Genomic DNA, 21,838 nt, shown 5'->3' on the forward strand with positions numbered 1-21,838 from the left:
GAAAAGAAGCCATCCGACCGGATGATCCGTTCTAGACAGTTACCAGCATGAGGAGCTGTCACCGTTACTCATGATATGTTGTATACGCCCTGGAGTGAGAGACGGAGGAGAAGTGAGAGACGGGGGAGGAGTGAGAGACGGGGGAGGAGTGAGAGACGGGGGGAGGAGTGAGAGACGGGGGAGAAGTGAGGGACGGGGAGGAGTGAGGGACGGGGGAGAAGTGAGAGACGGGGGAGAGGTGAGGGACGGGGGAGAAGTGAGAGACGGGGGAGAAGTGAGATACGGGGGAGAAGTGAGATACGGGGGAGAAGTGAGAAACGGGGGAGGAGTGAGAGACGGGGGAGAAGTGAGCGACGGGGGAGAAGTGAGAGACGGGGGAGAAGTGAGAGACGGGGGAGAAGTGAGAGACGGGGGAGAAGTGAGAGACGGGGGAGAAGTGAGAGACGGGGGAGGAGTGAGGGACGGGGGAGAAGTGAGAGACGGGGGAGGAGTGAGGGACGGGGGAGGAGTGAGAGACGGGGGAGGAGTGAGAGACGGGGGAGAAGTGAGAGACGGGGGAGAAGTGAGAGACGGGGGAGGAGTGAGAGACGGGGGAGGAGTGAGAGACGGGGGAGGAGTGAGAGACGGGGGAGAAGTGAGAGACGGGGGAGGAGTGAGAGACGGGGGAGGAGTGAGAGACGGGGGAGGAGTGAGATACGGGGGAGAAGTGAGATACGGGGGGAGAAGTGAGGGACAGGGGAGGAGTGAGATACGGGGGAGGAGTGAGAGACGGAGGAGACAAGCAGCAAATGATGTGAAGAAAAAGCAGTTGAGAAAAGAGAAACAGATATCCATCCCTCCTCCCAAACTTGTTCATGTGATGGTGGCTAAGGCCGAGCGATCAACTTGGACGGGGCCGAGCGATCAACTTGGACGGGGCCGAGCGATCAACTTGGACGGGGCCGAGCGATCAACTTGGACGGGGCCGAGCGATCAACTTGGACGGGGCCGAGCGATCAACTTGGACGGGGCCGAGCGATCAACTTGGACGGGGCCGAGCGATCAACTTGGACGGGGCCGAGCGATCAACTTGGACGAGGCCGAGCGATCAACTTGGACGGGGTTGAACCGTTTGGAGACGTACTGCAAACTACGGCACTACATACCTCCACGACGACATTACGAGTCGGACTTGGTGCTACGGATGCAGCAGCTCTAGCTCCCTAATGCTCCTCTAGACCCAGAGGTTTGGGAATCAAAGGTACATCTACTCACTCCACTACTACCCCTCCACTCCACTACTATACTACCCCTCTACTCCACCACTATACTATACTACCCCTCTACTACTATACTACCCCTCCACTCCACTACTATACTACCCCTCCACTCCACTACTATACTACCCCTCTACTCCACCACTATACTATCCCTCCACTCCACTACTATACTACCCCTCCCCTCCACTACTATACTACCCCTCCACTACTATACTACCCCTCCACTACTATACTACCCCTCCACTCCACTACTATACTACCCCTCCACTCCACTACTATACTACCCCTCCACTCCACTACTATACTACCCCTCCACTCCACTACTATACTACCCCTCCACTCCACTACTATACTACCCCTCCACTCCACCACTATACTACCCCTCCACTCCACTACTATACTACCCCTCCACTCCACTACTATCCCTTCCACTCCACAACAATACTACCCCTCCACTCCACTACTATACTACCCCTCCACTCCACTACTATACTACCCCTCCACTCCACTACTATACTACCCCTCCACTCCACTACTATCCCTTCCACTCCACAACAATACTACCCCTCTACTCCACAACAATACTACCCCTCCACTCCACAACAATACTACCCCTCCACTCCACTACTATACTACCCCTCCACTCCACTACTATACTACCCCTCCACTCCACTACTACACTACCCCTCCACTCCACTACTACACTACCCCTCCACTCCACAACAATACTACCCCTCCACTCCACTACTATACTACCCCTCCACTCCACTACTATACTACCCCTCCACTCCACTACTATACTACCCCTCCACTCCACTACTATACTACCCCTCCACTCCACTACTATACTACCCCTCTACTCCACTACTATCCCTTCCACTCCACAACAATACTACCCCTCTACTCCACTACTATACTACCCCTCCACTCCACTACTATACTACCCCTCCACTCCACTACTATACTACCCCTCCACTCCACTACTATACTACCCCTCCACTCCACTACTATACTACCCCTCCACTACTACACTACCCCTCCACTCCACTACTACACTACCCCTCCACTCCACTACTACACTACCCCTCCACTCCACTACTACACTACCCCTCCACTCCACTACTACACTACCCCTCCACTCCACCAATACACTACCCCTCCACTCCACTCCTACACTACCCCTCCACTCCACTCCTACACTACCCCTCCACTCCACTCCTACACTACCCCTCCACTCCACTCCTACACTACCCCTCCACTCCACTACCCCTCCACTCCACTACTACACTACCCCTCCACTCCACTACTACACTACCCCTCCACTACTATACTACCCCTCCACTCCACTACTATACTACCCCTCCACTCCACTACTACACTACCCCTCCACTCCACTACTACACTACCCCTCCACTCCACTACTACACTACCCCTCCACTCCACTACTACACTACCCCTCCACTCCACTACTATACTACCCCTCCACTCCACTACTATACTACCCCTCCACTACTATACTACCCCTCCACTCCACTACTACACTACTCCTCCACTCCACTACTACACTACCCCTCCACTCCACTACTACACTACCCCTCCACTACTATACTACCCCTCCACTACTATACTACCCCTCCACTACTATACTACCCCTCCACTACTATACTACCCCTCCACTCCACTACTACACTACCCCTCCACTCCACTACGACACTACCCCTCCACTCCACTACTACACTACCCCTCCACTACTACACTACCCCTCCACTACTATACTACACTACCCCTCCACTACTATACTACACTACCCCTCCACTACTATACTACACTACCCCTCCACTACTATACTACCCCTCTACTCCACAACAATACTACCCCTCTACTCCACAACAATACTACCCCTCCACTCCACTACTATACTACCCCTCCACTCCACTACTACCCCTCCACTCCACTACTACACTACCCCTCCACTCCACTACTACACTACCCCTCCACTCCACTACTACACTACCCCTCCACTACTATACTATCCCTCCACTCCACTACTACACTACCCTCCACTCCACTACTACACTACCCCTCCACTCCACTACTACACTACCCCTCCACTCCACTACACTACCCCTCCACTCCACTACTACACTACCCCTCCACTCCACTACTACACTACCCCTCCACTCCACTACCCCTCTACCCCTCTACCCCTCTACTCTACCTCTACTATACTACCCCTCTACTCTACCTCTACTCTACTACCCCTCTACTCCACTACCTCTACTCTACTACTCCTCTACTCCACTACCCCTCTACTCTACCTCTACTATACTACCCCTCTACTCCACTACTCCTCTACTCCTCTACCCCTCCACTCCCCCTCCACTCCCCCTCTACTCCACTACCCCTCTACCTCCACTACCCCTCTACCTCCACTACCCCTCTACCTCCACTACCCCTCTACCTCTACTCTACTCTACTCCACTACCCCTCTACTCCACTAACCCTCTACTCCACTACCCCTCTACTCCCCAAATGAACAGACGACTGTGTGTAGTGCTGCTGCATGTTTGTTTGTGTGTTTGTGCAGAGGAGGAGGATTGTCAAGAGGGGGGGACTTACTGTCATTGGATCCCATGCTGATTAAGTCATCAGAGTCCACGTTGTGAACAATGGCCGACTTGTACCCGGCCTTCTGGGCATTAAGCACCTGCGGGAGACAAAATATTTGTGTTCAGTGTGTGTGTGGTTCCTATGGATCAGTGTGTGTTCAGCCAGCTCACCTAAACACACATCGACTCTTATATTCACAGGATCAGACAGTAGCTATCCCCATACTGTAGTAACTATCCCCATACTGTTTCCATACTGCAGTAACTATCTATATACTGTATCCATACTGTAGTAACTATCTCTATACTGTATCCATACTGTAGTAATTATCTATATACTGTATCCATACTGTAGTAACTATCCCTATACTGCAGTAACTATCTCTATACTGTATCCATACTGCAGTAACTATCTCTATACTGTATCCATACTGTAGTAACTATCCCCATGCTGTATCCATACTGTAGTAACTATCCCCATACTGTATCCATACTGTAGTAACTATCCCCATACTGTAGTAACTATCCCCATACTGTAGTAACTATCCCCATACCGCAGTAACTATCTCTATACTGTATCCATACTGTAGTAACTATCTCTCTACTGTATCCATACTGTAGTAACTATCCCCATACTGTATCCATACTGCAGTAACTATCCCTATACTGTATCCATACTGCAGTAACTATCCCTATACTGCAGTAACTATCTCTATACTGTATCCATACTGTAGTAACTATCTCTATACTGTATCCATACTGTAGTAACAATCCCTATACTGTATCCATACTGCAGTAACTATCCCTATACTGTATCCATACTGCAGTAACTATCCCTATACTGTATCCATACTGTAGTAACTATCTCTATACTGTATCCATACTGTATCCATACTGTAGTAACTATCTCTATGCTGTATCCATACTGTAGTAACTATCCCCATATTGTAGTAACTATCTCTACACTGTATCCATACTGCAGTAACTATCCCTATACTGTATCCATACTGCAGTAACTATCTCTATACTGTATCCATACTGTATCCATACTGTAGTAACTATCTCTATGCTGTATCCATACTGTAGTAACTATCCCCATACTGTAGTAAATATCTCTATACTGTATCCATACTGTAGTAACTATCTCTATACTGTATCCATACTGCAGTAACTATCTCTATACTGTATCCATACTGTAGTAACTATCTATATACTGTATCCATACTGCAGTAACTATCTCTATACTGTATCCATACTGTAGTAACTATCCCCATACTGTATCCATACTGTAGTAACTATCCCCATACTGTAGTAACTATCTCTATGCTGCGGTAACTATCTCTATACTGTATCCATACTGTAGTAACTATCTCCATACTGCAGTAACTATCTCCATACTGTATCCATACTGCAGTAACTATCTCCATACTGTATCCATACTGCAGTAACTATCTCCATACTGTATCCATACTGCAGTAACTATCTCCATACTGTATCCATACTGCAGTAACTATCTCCATACTGTATCCATACTGCAGTAACTATCCCCATACTGTATCCATACTGCAGTAACTATCTCCATACTGTAGTAACTATCTCCATACTGTATCCATACTGCAGTAACTATCTCCATACTGTATCTATACTGCAGTAACTATCTCCATACGGTATCCATACTGCAGTAACTATCTCTATACTGTATCCATACTGCGGTAACTATCTCTATGCTGTAGTAACTATCTCTATACTGTATCTATACTGCAGTAACCATCTCCGTACGGTCCCCAACGCCTCTGCCAAGCCCTCATTCCAACTCCATCACCCATACTCTGTGGGCCCTGTGATAGGCCTTCTGGCTTAAGGGGAGGGATTGAACTCTACTGTAACTGACATCCCTTCGGGGCAGGGAGTGAGTGTGTGGTTAAATACGTGTCAATGGCCGCTCAGACGTCTTGTCCATAGGTGCACTGTGTGTATAATGACAATGACATGCTATATGGCCACACCAAAACACGAAGGACAACGAGGATAGAATGAAAATAGGGAGGATACCTAGTCAGTTGTACAACTGAATGCCTTCAACTGAAAATGTGTCTTATGAATTAACCCAACACCTCTTGAATCAGAGAGGTGCGGGGGGGGCTGCCTTAATCGACATAATTAGCATAGCATGTAATGTGGCTAAACACATAGCATTCCCGAAAGAAATATAAAGGCTAAAATAACTTACTTCATAGAGTCGATGGTATGCATTAACTTATAGAGGGTATGTAAAGTTATGACATGTACTGGCAGACTCCAGTAATAACAATGTGCCCTACAGGTTAACACTGTTGACATGTAGTCATGGAACCTGGGAGTGTGCTACGGCTCCATGTCGAAAACTGTTTTGACATTTCACTACTAACAACTCATCTGTTTAGGACCTTCTTCCCAGAAAGTACTCTCCGGAGAAGAAAAGAAAAAGACAACAGGCTTGAGTTTAAAATACAACAGCTTCCCCTGCAGTGGTAAACATTGGCTCCTCTCCCTCATGTAACTGTGTCCCTGCTACAACAGAGGCTCCAAAACAGGAAAAACTTGATGCCCCTCATGGGAAACCCCATGAATTAAGCTTTACAGCCTTCATTTATATTCACAAACTGCCACTAGGCTATGGATGAAAAAAGGGGACGTATTCAGACCCCTTGAATTTTTCCACATTTTGTTACTTTACAACCTTATCCTAAAATTGATTAAATCTTCTTTTTTTTCTCAAAAAAGATTTTTTGAATTTTTTTGCAAATGTATTAAACATAAAAAACAGAATGAGCCCTGAAATTGAGCTCAGGTGCATCCTGTTTCCATTGATCATCATTGAGGTGATTCTACAACTTGGAGTCCACCTGTGGTAAATTCAATTAATTGGACATGATTTGGAAAGGCACACACCTGTCTATATAAGGTCCCACAGTTGACAGTGCATGTCAGGTCGAAGGAATTGTCCGTAGCGCTTTGAAACAGGATTGTGTTGAGGCACAGATCTGGGGAAGGGTACCAAAACATTTCTGAAGGTCCTTGGTCAGGGAGGTGACCAAGAACCCGATGGTCACTCTGCCAGAGCTCCAGAGTTCCTCTGTGGAAATGGGAGAACCCTCCAGAGGGACAACCATCTCTGCTGCACTCCGCCAATCAGTCCTTTATGGTAGAGTGACCAGACGGGAGCCACTCCTCGGCAAAAGACACATGACCGCCTGCTTGGAGTTTGCCAAAAAGGCACCTAAACGACTCTCAGACCATGAGAAACAAGATTCTATGGTCTGATGAAACCAAGATTGAACTCTTTGGCCTGAATGCCAAGCATCACTTCTGGAGGAAACCATCCCTACGGTGAAGCATGGTGGCAGCATCATGCTGTGGGGAGGTTTTTCCAGTGGCAGGGACTGGGAGACTAGTCAGGATGTGAGGGAAAGATGAACGGAGCAAAGTACAGAGACATCCTTGATGAAAACCTGCTCTAGAGCGCTCAAGACCTCAGACTGGGGCAAAGGTTCACCTTCCAACAGGACAACGACCCTAAGCACTAGGGTTGCAAAGGGTCAGAAACTTTCCAGTAAATTTCCAGAATTTCCCCAGAAATTTTCCATGGAAACTAAGCTCTGGATTTTGGGGAACTCTGCTTAAATTCATCAAAAAAAGTTAGTTTATAACAGTGAACCTTTCTGTAGGATACACAAGGCAATACTAGGTGTTGTGCCATATTTTGGTTAAACTATCCCCAATTCAATGGAATTGCAACCCTCTACATGCACAGTGCATTCTTCCATCACATGTACAGCTGATTCTCAAGATCTTGCACACTAATGAGATGCTATTGAGCCCACACTACTTCACTGTCTGAGCCAAGGACTACATGCTTTCTGGTAAGTTTTGATTACAATACTGGGTGGGGTGAATATATTTAGTAAATAGTAGCCTACAGCAAAGTGTGTTTAAAACATTTCTAACAATTTCTGCTAGTTAGTTTTTGCTACCATGTGGGTTTTAGCTTGCTTGAGCCTGCTAACTGAGGAGTATTAATTCACCTGTTTCCATACGTTTCCTTTTAAAATATTTATCTTACAAAGGAGTTGTTTAATCTAACTGCTTAACTATTTATCTGTACATGGGATTGTATTTTTTATTTTTATTTTTTTTATTCCCCCCTAATCTTTACAGGAAAATGCCACGGGCACTATCTGATGTGTGGAGACATTTCACTGCAGCTAATGTAGAAGGAAAAGCTGTGTACATTTGAAAATACTGTGGCAAATCATATGTGAAGAATGTAACAAAGATGCAGAATCATCTGGCCAAGTGCATAAAGTTCCCTCAGCGCTCACAACAAGCTACCTCTGACAAAAGTCCCTCTACTTCTATTCGAGGTGAAAACGATGAATCAGACACCTTATCGATAGCAACAGCTCATGGTCCTCCTGGAATCAGAAGTTTTTTTTTACTCAATGGAGGAATGTAATCAGAGAAATGCTGATGAATGTCTTGCTCGAGCTGTGTATGCAATTGGTTCACCTCTGATGCTCACAGGCAATGTGTATTGGAAGGGATTTCTGAATGTTCTTCGCCCAGAATACACCCCTCCAACCAGACATGCTTTATCTACTCATTTGCTGGATGCAGAGTTCAAGTGAAGGTCAAGCAAATCATAGAGAAAGCAGACTGTATTGCAATCATCTCTGATGGATGGTCGAATTTTCGTGGGAAAGTAATAATTAACTACATCACCACCCCTCAACCAGTATTCTACGAGAGCACAGACACACCGGTCTTTACATTGCAGATGATCTGAAGGCAGTCATCAATGACCTTGGACCACAGAAGGTATTTGCACTGGTGACAGACAATGCTGCGAACATGAAGGCTGCTTGGTCTAAAGTGGAGGAGTCCTACCCTCACATCACAACCATTGGCTGTGCTGCTCATGCATTGAATCTGCTCCTCAAGGACATCATGGCACTGAAAACAATGGATACGCTCTACAAGAGAGCCAAGGAAATGGTTAGGTATGTGAAGGGTCATCAAGTTATAGCAGCAATCTACCTCACCAAGCAAAATGAGAAGAATAAGAGCACCACATTGAAGCTGCCCAGCAACACCTGTTGGGGTGGTGTTGTCAATCATGTTTGACGGTCTCCTGGAGGGAAAGGAGTCTCTCCAAGAAATGGCCATATCACAGTCTGCTGATATGGACAGCCCCATCAAGAGGATCCTCCTGGATTATGTATTTTGGCAGAGAGTGGTAAGCAGCCTGAAACTCCAGAAACCTATAGCAGTAGCCATTGCATGGATTGAGGGAGACAATGCCATCCTGTCTGATGTTCAGTCTCTGCTTGCAGACGTAAGAGAAGAAATCCGTACTGCCCTGCCCACTTTACTGTTGCTCCAAGCAGATGCAACTGCAGTTCTGAAATACATCAAAAAGCGTGAAGACTTCTGCCTGATGCCCATACACGCCGCAGCGTACATGTTGGACCCCAAGTATGCTGGCAAGAGCATCCTCTCTGGTGCAGAGATCAACAAGGCTTTTGGTGTCATCACTACCGTGTCTCGCCACCTTGGCCTGGATGAAGGCAAGGTTCTTGGCAGTCTGGTGAAGTACACTTCCAAGCAAGAGCTTTGGGATGGAGATGTAATATGGCAGTCGTGTCAACATATCTCATCAGCCACCTGGTGGAAGGGACTTTGTGGATCTGAAGCTCTTTCTCCTGTTGCCTTCATCATACTCCAAATCCCACCGACATCAGCCACCTCAGAGCGCAACTGGTCCTTGTTTGGGAACACACACACCAAAGTACGCAATAGGCTGACCAATACAGGGGTTGAAAAATTGGTGTCCATCCGGGCAAATTTGAGGCTTTTTGAGCCTGACAATGAGCCATCCTCAACAAGGTTGGAAAGTGACAGTGAAGATGAGGCCTCAGAGTCTGATGTTTAAGAGGTGGACATTGGAGGTCCAGGGTGAAGACATGGAAGCCTGAGAAGAAGACAACCAAAGTTTTAATTTTACAGATGTATGTTGAAAACGTTTTTGGGAGATGCGATGGATCATTGGGGATCATTCAATATTCCCTTTCTTTTGATGTTCAGTGAAATCATCCCATGTGAAGAGTCAACTAATTGAATTAAAGTTCAATTCATAAAAAAAAAAAAAAAAAAAATCTATTGGAATGATTTAATCATTTGCAATTATGTCTACATATTATATGTTGAAATGTTTGTTTCTGTCTCCATATGATATGGTAAAATATAACCAATGCAAAAAAACATCTATAGTATTATGGTATTAATTTGCATATATTTCCGTTAATTCCCATTTATTCCCGTTAATTTCAAAGGAAAGTTTACACCTCTGAATATTCCCCAAAATGTGCAACCCTACTAAGCACACAGCCAAGACAAATGCAAGAGTGGCTTCGGGACAAGTCTCTGAATGTCCTTGAGTGGCATCATGGGTATTGTGATGTCATTATGGGGTATTGTGTGTAGATTAAAATACATTTTCGAATAAGGCTGTAACGTAACAAAATGTGGAAAAAGTTAAGGGGTCTGAATACTTTCCGAATGCGCTGTATATGCATACTTTCATGCTTAGTTGAGGTATTTCCTGTTTGGCAGCCATTTTGTTCAGACCTGCATGGTCTTTCTCTGTGTGGATCATCATGGCCTATACGCACGCAGGCTGGGTTGGCAAGGCAACCTGTTATGGTTGATGCAGAATTCCAGTTTAAGTCATGGTTGAAATTGTTGAGGAAGCCTGTGATATTGTGGTGTGTGTGTGTGTGTGTGTGTGTGTGTGTGTGTGCTTGTGTAAAAAGGCAATAGCCTGTTTCCTTTACTCACAGAGTAGACAGCCAAACAGACTGTCACAGTAAGTGTGGTAAACTACAGGGAGTTTTTTTCCCCCTTCCACCCTGCTGTGGTCTGTACTAGTTTCTCTCTCTCGTCCGAACACGCACGTGCGCACGCACCTTTTAGCTACAGCCAAATTATTGCATAAACACACCAAGGTCTTACGGTTTTTAAACGTCCAGTTAATGGAGATGCCAAAACCCCACACCCTCCCCTAACTACATAGATCCAAGGCTTTAAATCCAATCAAGACCAAATCAAATACTTAAATGTACAATTACACTAAGTGAAATGATGTAAGTATAGTGTGTAAGTGAAAGGATGTAAGTGAAAGGATGTAAGTGAAAGGATGTAAGTGAAGTGTGTAAGTGTAGTGTGTAAGTGTAGTGTGTAAGTGTAGTGTGTAAGTGTAGTGTGTAAGTGTAGTGTGTAAGTGTAGTGTGTAAGTGTAGTGTGTAAGTGAAGTGTGTAAGTATAGTGTGTAAGTGAAAGGATGTAAGTGAAGTGTCTAAGTGTAGTGTGTAAGTGAAGTGTGTAAGTGTAGTGTGTAAGTGAAGTGTGTAAGTGTAGTGTGTAAGTGAAAGGATGTAAGTGTGGTGTGTAAGTGAAGTGTGTAAGTGAAAGGATGTAAGTGTAGTGTGTAAGTGAAAGGATGTAAGTGTAGTGTGTAGGTGTAGTGTGTAAGTATAGTGTGTAAGTATAGTGTGTAAGTATAGTGTGTAAGTGAAAGGATGTAAGTGTAGTGTGCAAGGATGCTACAATTGCAAAACAGGGGGAAAAATTTCATATTAGACGCTCGAATCACTATAGATGTTATAACCACATGCGTCCAACTTCACTTACAAAAACAAAACATAAAAAGGAATCAAATCCTTCTAAGAAGTCCCCTCATAAATGTTTTGGGGGTAAAGATGTGTTATCCTTGGTGTAAATTGCAAGTGAGAGTGAGGCACAGGGAAATACTGTAACAAAATAAACCATGAAGAGAGCTGAGAAATCAGGTTCTCTCAGTCACACGGAACTCGCTGTGAGCCCAGATAGCCGGAGCGGCGAACCTCATCTGTTGAGATAAATAATGGATGTGTGGCTCTCTCAGTGGCTTTCAGAGATGCTGTGTTGTATACAGAACCCCCCCATCCACTGACTGCACCAAAGTAGCCTAGCGATAGCTTGTTTAAGCCCTGAGCCTATAGGTTATTCTAGGCTTTCACTCCCCACATTGTACCCAATATTCTGGTATCATTTTCTGTTGCTATGCTAAGATAACAAAATGTAATTGTTCATTCAGACAAAGCAGATGAGCAAAGAGTTGTTTGACTGAATCAAGATGATAGCAGACATTAGCGCAGCCTTTTGTTAGTCACTGTCATTTTCTGCGCTCTGATTCGTGTGGGTGTATTTGTGTGTGAACGTGTGTGCGCGTCTATGCGTGTGTGTGTGTGCGTGCTTCTTTGTGTGTCTCCTTAAGGAGGCTGCCTTTGAAGAGAGACAGAGAAAGCCAGCAGATAATTCTTGTGAAGTCTAACAGCCCTGATGCTGTCTCAACCCACCCCCTTCATTCCCACTGCATAAAAAGCTTACACACAGAAACAGAGGAGATAATTCCAACCCAATGAGGCAAGAGTTCTCGACTAACTTTTCCCACTGGTGCTACCGACTTTTTCAGTTGATGGCACCAGCACATGATTTGGTCACACCAATTTTGTTTTTTGTTGCAGCTGCACGGCGAGAATGACCTGTGCTTGGTTTTCCGACAGCGACGGAAAGTGCGTCGTTGGAGCATTTGTCGATACTGACAGTATCAAAAGAAAGGGAGCGCTGCTCCCAGATCAGCTTTCTACATTCAAATCTTACCTTAACATAAGAAATATTTCACAATACCGATGACGGATCAGCACCTACAGAGATATGAGCACCTACGGCTGGATTATTCTAATGCTTTTCCAATAAAAATGGACTGAAATCACAGATTTGGTACATCATTAGACTACACATCATGAAATATATTGGAGACAAATTACAGACCGTATCCTACAAGAAACATAATGGAACAATTGATTGCACATTAAATATATTTCAATATGATTGAAATAAGCCTTTTGCCTACTGTTTATATTTGAATGCAGTCATCTCAGTTTTCATTTGAAGCGTTTTATACACGCCCTGTATCAATTGCAAAGACATAGGCGGCGGCGCACAATTGGCCCAGCGTCGTCCGGGTTTGGTCGGTGTAGGCCGTCATTGTAAGTAAGAATTTGTTCTTAACTGACTTGCCTCGTTAAATAAAAGGTTAAATAAAATGAAAAATAATAATTTTAAAGTTATCGGAGGTCACAGAGAGAAGAAAACCATGTGATTATGTTTAACAGAGATCTTCTTTGTATAAAGTGACACGGGAGAGAGGGGGGGCCATCTAACGATGCACTAGGCTGTTCTACGACTAGTCTGAGGCAGGCGGTAAGATTCCAAGCATTTTCAAGTGCAACGTTAACAACGATGGTTTTGTGAAATAGCGCAGATATTTAGCGATGCTCCTACTACGGTTCTGAAGATGAACTTCGCCTTATTAAGATGCTTTTGGGAAACCATTCCCCACAATGTACCTGCATTCCATCGAGAACCAGGCTAATAATAACTAGCCATATTTTAAAATTAGCATGGCCCTTGCAGAGCTTGACATTCAGGTACATTTCCCAGCGGCACACCAGGCCATTACCAGCCGAAACCTACTGGCCCCGAATTAAAATAATATTGGCCCGGGAAAGTGGAGGATGCTCAACATTTAAATGTTATCTTTGAATTTGCGGGCTGAGCAAGTAGTCTACAATGACCTACCCTCACAAATAATTACACTTTAACGTTACAATATCATACTTACATTGACTGTTTGAAGGGAAAAAATGTAAGCCGTTGCACTATCTCAAAAAGGGGTGTTATTGTTAGAGAACAACCTTATAAAATCAGATTGATCAATTACGTTTTTTATTTTTCCTGGTTTCCGAGTTTTCCTGTTCATTTTCAGGTTTTCACTCACTTTTTATAGAAAAACAAAGAATTAGAAGTTCTAAGTTCACAAAAACGCTTAAAGCATATCAGGATATGTCTGGGAACAATCCCTCCCTACAAAAAAAATGGAGGGTGTAGTTGCCCGTTGATTCAATTGCAAGAGACCGTTGTGTGGTGGTTTTGTACAGTACAAGAGACCGTTGTGTGGTGGTTTTGTACAGTACAAGAGACCGTTGTGTGGTGGTTTTGTACAGTACAAGAGACCGTTGTGGTGGTTTTGTACAGTACAAGAGACCGTTGTGGTGGTTTTGTACAGTACAAGAGACCGTTGTGGTGGTTTTGTACAGTACAAGAGACCGTTGTGGTGGTTTTATACAGTACAAGAGACCGTTGTGGTGGTTTTGTACAGTACAAGAGACCGTTGTGGTGGTTTTGTACAGTACAAGAGACCGTTGTGGTGGTTTTATACAGTACAAGAGACCGTTGTGGTGGTTTTGTACAGTACAAGAGACCGTTGTGGTGGTTTTGTACAGTACAAGAGACCGTTGTGGTGGTTTTGTACAGCACAATGTACAGTGTAGGCTACATGTGATGGCAGAGTTGGCAAAACAAACGCCCCGCGATTGATACAAATCATCATGTTACCGCTCATTACATTTTTTACATGTTTTATTTAACCTTTATTTAACTAGGCAAGTTAGTTAAGAACAAATTCTTATTTACAATGACGGCCTACACCGGCCAAACCCGGACAACACTGGGCCAATTGTGTGCCCAATCACGGCCGGTTGTGATACACCCTGGAATCGAACAAGGGTGTCTGTAGTGACGCCTCTAGCACTGAGATGCAGTGCCTTAGACCGCTGTGATACAACCTGGAATGGAACCAGGGTCTGTAGTGACGCCCCTTGCCTTAGACCGCTGAACCAAGGTGTCTGTAGTAAAGCCTCTAGCACTGAGATGCAGTGCCTTAGACCACTGAACCAGGGTGTCTGTAGTAAAGCCTCTAGCACTGAGATGCAGAGCCTTAGACCGCTGAACCAGGGTGTCTGTAGTAAAGCCTCTAGCACTGAGATGCAGAGCCTTAGACCGCTGAACCAGGGTGTCTGTAGTAAAGCCTCTAGCACTGAGATGCAGAGCCTTAGACCACTGAACCAGGGTGTCTGTAGTAAAGCCTCTAGCACTGAGATGCAGAGCCTTAGACCGCTGAACCAGGGTGTCTGTAGTAAAGCCTCTACCACTGAGATGCAGAGCCTTAGACCGCTGAACCAGGGTGTCTGTAGTAAAGCCTCTACCACTGAGATGCAGTGCCTTAGACCACTGAACCAGGGTGTCTGTAGTAAAGCCTCTAGCACTGAGATGCAGAGCCTTAGACCGCTGAACCAGGGTGTCTGTAGTAAAGCCTCTAGCACTGAGATGCAGTGCCTTAGACCACTGAACCAGGGTGTCTGTAGTAAAGCCTCTAGCACTGAGATGCAGTGCCTTAGACCACTGAACCAGGGTGTCTGTAGTGATGCCTCTATCACTGAGATGCAGTGCCTTAGACCGCTGAACCAGGGTGTCTGTAGTAAAGCCTCTAGCACTGAGATGCAGTGCCTTAGACCGCTGAACCAGGGTGTCTGTAGTAAAGCCTCTAGCACTGAGATGCAGTGCCTTAGACCACTGAACCAGGGTGTCTGTAGTAAAGCCTCTAGCACTGAGATGCAGAGCCTTAGACCGCTGAACCAGGGTGTCTGTAGTAAAGCCTCTAGCACTGAGATGCAGAGCCTTAGACCGCTGAACCAGGGTGTCTGTAGTAAAGCCTCTACCACTGAGATGCAGTGCCTTAGACCACTGAACCAGGGTGTCTGTAGTGACGCCTCTATCACTGAGATGCAGTGCCTTAGACCGCTGAACCAGGGTGTCTGTAGTAAAGCCTCTAGCACTGAGATGCAGTGCCTTAGACCACTGAACCAGGGTGTCTGTAGTGACGCCTCTATCACTGAGATGCAGTGCCTTAGACCGCTGAACCAGGGTGTCTGTAGTAAAGCCTCTAGCACTGAGATGCAGTGCCTTAGACCGCTGAACCAGGGTGTCTGTAGTAAAGCCTCTAGCACTGAGATGCAGTGCCTTAGACCACTGAACCAGGGTGTCTGTAGTAAAGCCTCTAGCACTGAGATGCAGAGCCTTAGACCGCTGAACCAGGGTGTCTGTAGTAAAGCCTCTACCACTGAGATGCAGTGCCTTAGACCACTGAACCAGGGTGTCTGTAGTAAAGCCTCTAGCACTGAGATGCAGAGCCTTAGACCGCTGAACCAGGGTGTCTGTAGTAAAGCCTCTAGCACTGAGCTGCAGTGCCTTAGACCGCTGAACCAGGGTGTCTGTAGTAAAGCCTCTAGCACTGAGATGCAGTGCCTTAGACCACTGAACCAGGGTGTCTGTAGTAAAGCCTCTAGCACTGAGATGCAGTGCCTTAGACCGCTGAACCAGGGTGTCTGTAGTAAAGCCTCTAGCACTGAGATGCAGAGCCTTAGACCGCTGAACCAGGGTGTCTGTAGTAAAGCCTCTAGCACTGAGATGCAGTGCCTTAGACCACTGAACCAGGGTGTCTGTAGTGATGCCTCTATCACTGAGATGCAGAGCCTTAGACTGCTGAACCAGGGTGTCTGTAGTAAAGCCTCTAGCACTGAGATGCAGTGCCTTAGACCGCTGAACCAGGGTGTCTGTAGTAAAGCCTCTACCACTGAGATGCAGAGCCTTAGACCGCTGAACCAGGGTGTCTGTAGTAAAGCCTCTAGCACTGAGATGCAGAGCCTTAGACCGCTGAACCAGGGTGTCTGTAGTAAAGCCTCTAGCACTGAGATGCAGAGCCTTAGACCGCTGAACCAGGGTGTCTGTAGTAAAGCCTCTAGCACTGAGATGCAGTGCCTTAGACCGCTGAACCAGGGTGTCTGTAGTAAAGCCTCTAGCACTGAGATGCAGTGCCTTAGACCACTGAACCAGGGTGTCTGTAGTAAAGCCTCTAGCACTGAGATGCAGAGCCTTAGACCGCTGAACCAGGGTGTCTGTAGTGATGCCTCTATCACTGAGATGCAGAGCCTTAGACTGCTGAACCAGGGTGTCTGTAGTAAAGCCTCTAGCACTGAGATGCAGTGCCTTAGACCGCTGAACCAGGGTGTCTGTAGTAAAGCCTCTATCACTGAGATGCAGAGCCTTAGACTGCTGCACCACTCGGGAGCCCCTTAATTGGGATGGTTTTGGGGGAAAATCCTTGACAACGCTATGATGGTGGTTGAAGTGAGGAGCTAGACTTAGCATTTATGTTGTTCAAATGTTGTTCAGTGTTCTTAAAAGGTAGACTCAGCTAAATGACGTTGCCACCAGCCGCACTGCAAATAAGCATCCTTTGGGGATTTTGTAAAGTATTCTATAAGCGTTTGGCTTTTTTCATGTTATTAAGGGTTTTTTCATGTTATTTAAGCGGTTTTGAAGGGTCCTCGTGTACTGGTGAGAGGACACTCAAGCTGCTTCTCCTCTAATGCCAGTGTGTAGTCTGCCTGGAATTTGAGAGGAATTCAACCTCTACTGGCTCACAGAATGTTTGCATGGGCAGAGATAAGGACATTCAGTGCATTCCTCACTGCGGAATGAGAGCGAGAGAGCGAGAGAGCGCGAGAGAGAGAGAGAGAGAGAGAGAGAGACAGAGAGACAGAGAGACAGAGAGACAGAGAGAGAGAGAATGCAAAGAAAAAAAGGTGCAAATCAGAGCCTACCGAGACATGAAACCTCACAATGAGAAATCGATAGCACACATACACACGCATGCTTGGATGGACGGACACACACACACACACACAAAGCTCTTTTCTTAATCCCAGCCTGAAGGCACCAAATGTCTGCAAACAAGCACCAGAGTAACAACATCCTCGATCAGAATTGAACAGCCATTATTGTTAGTTACTGTAATTCCTGTGTGACAATAAAACAAAAGCACTTTAATGATGCATTTCCTTTACCGTTAGCTTGACAGAGTCTTTATTGAAGTCTAAACCTCTAAACTGAGGTCCACGGTAAGAAACAAAAATGTTTCACTATCCCATTAGCTAAGCCCAAGGTTAGCTAAAGGATAACTACAACCACCGAATGAACATAACATCTTCGTGAAGCCTTTGTGAAGGGTTAATAACCTGTGTATGACGAATTATAGAGAGACTCAACTAGGGCTTTGGCAGTCATTGCATTTTGTCAGCCGGTTATTATCATGCAAATGACTGCCGGTCTCACGGCTATTGACCATTAATTAACATAAACACTTAGCATCTCCAGGCCTTCAAACATACAATCTTCTGATCCCTTCGGGAAGATATATATATAGATTATTTATTTTTTATCGAATAAGTCCATTTAATATAAATCATCATAATAAATATATAGTTTTAGTTAGGTCAACAACACAAAAAAACATGATATGAAGAAAATGTATTTCAGAAGAACAGAATCGGAGTCAGCCTACACTATGTTACCTGGCTATGCACCATGCCATAGGCTGTAGGCCAGTTCATTTATACTGAACAAAACATTATAAAAACGCAACATGTAAAGTGTTGGTCCTATGCTTCATGAGCTGAAATAAAAGATCACAGAAATTTTCCATATGCACAAAAAGCTTATTTCTGTGGTGCACAAATCTGTTTACATCCCTGTTAGTGAACATTTCTCCTTTGCCAAGATAATACATCCACCTGACAGGTGTGGCATATCAAGAAGCTGGTTAAAACAGCACGATCATTACACAGGTGCACCTTGTGCTGGGGACAATAAAAGGCCACTAAAATGTACAGTTTTGACACACAACACAATGCCACAGATCTCTCAAGTTTGAGGGAGCGTGCAATTGTCATACTGACTGCAGGAATCTCCACCAGAGCTGTTGCCAGAGAATTTAATGTTAATTTATCTACCATAAACCGTCTCCAACGTTGTTTGTGAGAATGTCCAACCGGCCTCACATGCGCAGCCCAGGACCTCCACATCCGGCTTCTTCTCCTGCGGGATCATCTGAGACCAGCCACCCGGACAGCTGATGAAACTGTGGGTTTGCACAACCGAAGAATTTCTGCAAAAACTGTCAGAAATCGTCTCGGAGAAGCTCATCTGCGTGTTCGTTGTCCTCACCAGGGTCTTGATCTGACTTCAGTGGGCAAATGCTCACCTTCGATGGCCACCGGCACACGAGAGAAGTGTTCTCTTCATGGATGAATTACGGTTTCAACTGTACTGGGTAGATGGCAGACAGCGTAGCATGTATGGCATCGTTTGGACGAGCGGTTTGCTGATGTCAACGTTTTGAACCGAGTGCCCCATGGTGGCGGTGGGGTTACGGTATGGGCAGGCATACGCTACGGACAACTAACACAATTGCATTTTATTGATGGCAATGTAGCAAGGATCTGTACACAATTCCTGGAAGCTGAAAATGTCCCAGTTCTTCCATGGTCTGCATACTCAGACATGTCACCCATTGAGCATGTGTGGGATGCTCTGGATCGACGTGTACGACAGCATGTTCCAGTTCCTGCCAATATCCAGCAACTTCGTACAGCCATTGAAAAGGAGTGGGACAACATTCCACAGGCCACAATCAACAGCCTGATCAACTCGAATGCAAAGGAGAGGTGTCACGCTGCATGAGGCAACTGGTGGTCACACCAGATACTGACTGGTTTTCTGATCCATATCTTTTTTTTAAGGTATTTGTGACCAACAGATGCATATCTGTATTCCCAGTCATGTGAAATCCATAGATTAGGGTTGAATACATTTATTTCCCAGTCATGTGAAATCCATAGATTAGGGTTGAATACATTTATTTCCGAGTCATGTGAAATCCATAGATTAGGGTTGAATACATTTATTTCCCAGTCATGTGAAATCCATAGATTAGGGTTGAATACATTTATTTCCCAGTCATGTGAAATCCATAGATTAGGGTTGAATACATTTATTTATATTGACTAATTTCCTATTTGAACTGTAACTCAGTCAAATCTTTGAAATTATTGCGTTTATATTTTTGTTCAGTGTAGCTGACAAGATATGCACAAGTCCTGTGCCATTCTTTTATAAGACTAATACAAATGAATTTAGCTGACTAAAATGGATAGGATATTTTTCCCCCATTCTAGAGTGAGTGTGCATATGAAGTAGCTATGTTGAGCATTTCAATGATCACTTGAAACAGGTCCTATATGCTAGATTTAGAGATATTTGGCTAATTTAGTTGCGAATGATAAACAACCTTGGAAGTTCATTAAAACTGTTGACAGCCCCTATCTCTGCGCGCTTGAGAAAGGAATTAAGGAGAACGAGGAGATGGAAACTCACGATGGTGAGATATTCTATAGCGAAAAAGGTAATGTGTCAGCCTATTAATTATGAAAGTTTTTTTTATTTAAAAAAAAAAATGCCCTATTACTAGGCTATTCAAAATCAAATACAGATTCACTATAATTGTAGGCTAACTCTGTAAGTCGCCCTGCACAATCAAAGAACCAACAGCATCACCTAGGCCTATACGTTCTCTCCCAGACTCATGGATAGAACGTTTGGAGCGTAACATAAGGTAGCCAGTCCATCCAGTATGCATAGTAATACAGTCCACACTCAAAGGTGATTATGATTACTTGTTATATAGACTATAGACTAGTATAGACTAGACCACTTATGTACCAAACTCATTTTAAATATATATATATATATATATATAAAAAATATGAAAATCTGCTATGCTTAATATGCGGTTGGAGGGGGGGGGACTCATATCGGCGTATGCAGCTGCTCTAATATGCGTATGGTTGTTCTAAATTCAACGTCTTAAACGCTTTGAATTAATCAATACCTTAGAAAATGTGTAACGGCTGTCGCTCTCCTCATCCTCGGATGAGGTGAGGAGAGAAGGATCTTCAGACCAAAATGCAGCTTGAGGGAAATAAGCCATCTTTATTATAAATACGACGATGGCAACACGAAAACACAAACACTTTCAAATTTACAAAACAAGAAAACGACGTATACGAAACCTGAACATAAACTTACATAACTAACACGTAACACTTACGGACAGGAAACATACTACATCGAAACGAAACGAACAACCGAAACAATCCCGTATGGTGTAAGACATAACACAGACACAGGAGACAACCACCCACAAACAAACACTGTGAACAGCCTACCTAAATATGACTCTCAATTAGAGGAACGCCAAACACCTGCCTCCAATTGAGAGCCATACCAGGCAACCCTAAACCAACATAGAAACAGATAACATAGAATGCCCACCCAAACTCACGTCCTGACCAACTAACACACAAAACTAAACAGAAAACAGGTCAGGAACGTGACATAACCCCCCCCTCAAGATGCGTACTCCGAACGCATCACCAAAAAGTCCAGGGGAGGGTCTGGGTGGGCATCTGACCACGGTGGTGGCTTAGGCTCCGGGCGTGGTTCCCACCCCACCATAATCAATCCCCGCTTCCCTATCCTCCCCACAATGACCACCCTCCAAATAACCCCACCTAAATTTAGGGGCAACACCAGAATCAAGGACAGCTCTGGGACAAGGTAGCTCAGGACATAGGGATAGCTCAGGACAGAGGGATAGCTTAGGAGAGAGAGGTAGTTCTGAATTACTAGCCGCTTCTGGCTGAGGGACAGCTCATGGCTGACTGACGGCTCTGGACGCTCATGGCAGGCTGACGGCTCTGGACGCTCATGGCAGGCTGACGGCTCTGGACGCTCATGGCAGGCTGACGGCTCTGGACGCTCATGGCAGGCTGACGGCTCTGGACGCTCATGGCAGGCTGACGGCTCTGGACGCTCATGGCTGGCTGACGGCTCTGGCTGCTCATGGCTCTCTGACGGCTCTGGCTGCTCATGGCTCTCTGACGGCTCTGGCTGCTCATGGCTCTCTGACGGCTCTGGCTGCTCATGGCTCTCTGACGGCTCTGGCTGCTCATGGCTCGCTGACGGCTCTGGACGCTCATGGCAGGTTGACGGCTCTGGCTGCTCATGGCTCGCTGACGGCTCTGGCAGATC

At 45.4% G+C, this 21,838-nt stretch overlaps 1 protein-coding gene across 2 annotated transcripts in view; it reads right to left on the minus strand.

Moving 5' to 3' along the window:
* LOC139539447 (E3 ubiquitin-protein ligase RNF13-like) overlaps positions 1-21,838 on the minus strand; it is a 74,068-nt gene that overhangs the window by 11,811 nt on the left and 40,419 nt on the right. For both annotated transcript variants that reach the window (XM_071342411.1, XM_071342412.1), the window contains exon 5: positions 3,879-3,966. In XM_071342411.1, the coding sequence (XP_071198512.1) occupies positions 3,879-3,966 (88 nt within the window). The remainder of the gene's footprint in view (positions 1-3,878; positions 3,967-21,838) is intronic.

The sequence above is a fragment of the Salvelinus alpinus genome, chromosome 15 (genome assembly GCF_045679555.1).
Source record: "Salvelinus alpinus chromosome 15, SLU_Salpinus.1, whole genome shotgun sequence".
In the NCBI taxonomy this organism is placed as follows: Eukaryota; Metazoa; Chordata; class Actinopteri; order Salmoniformes; family Salmonidae; genus Salvelinus; species Salvelinus alpinus.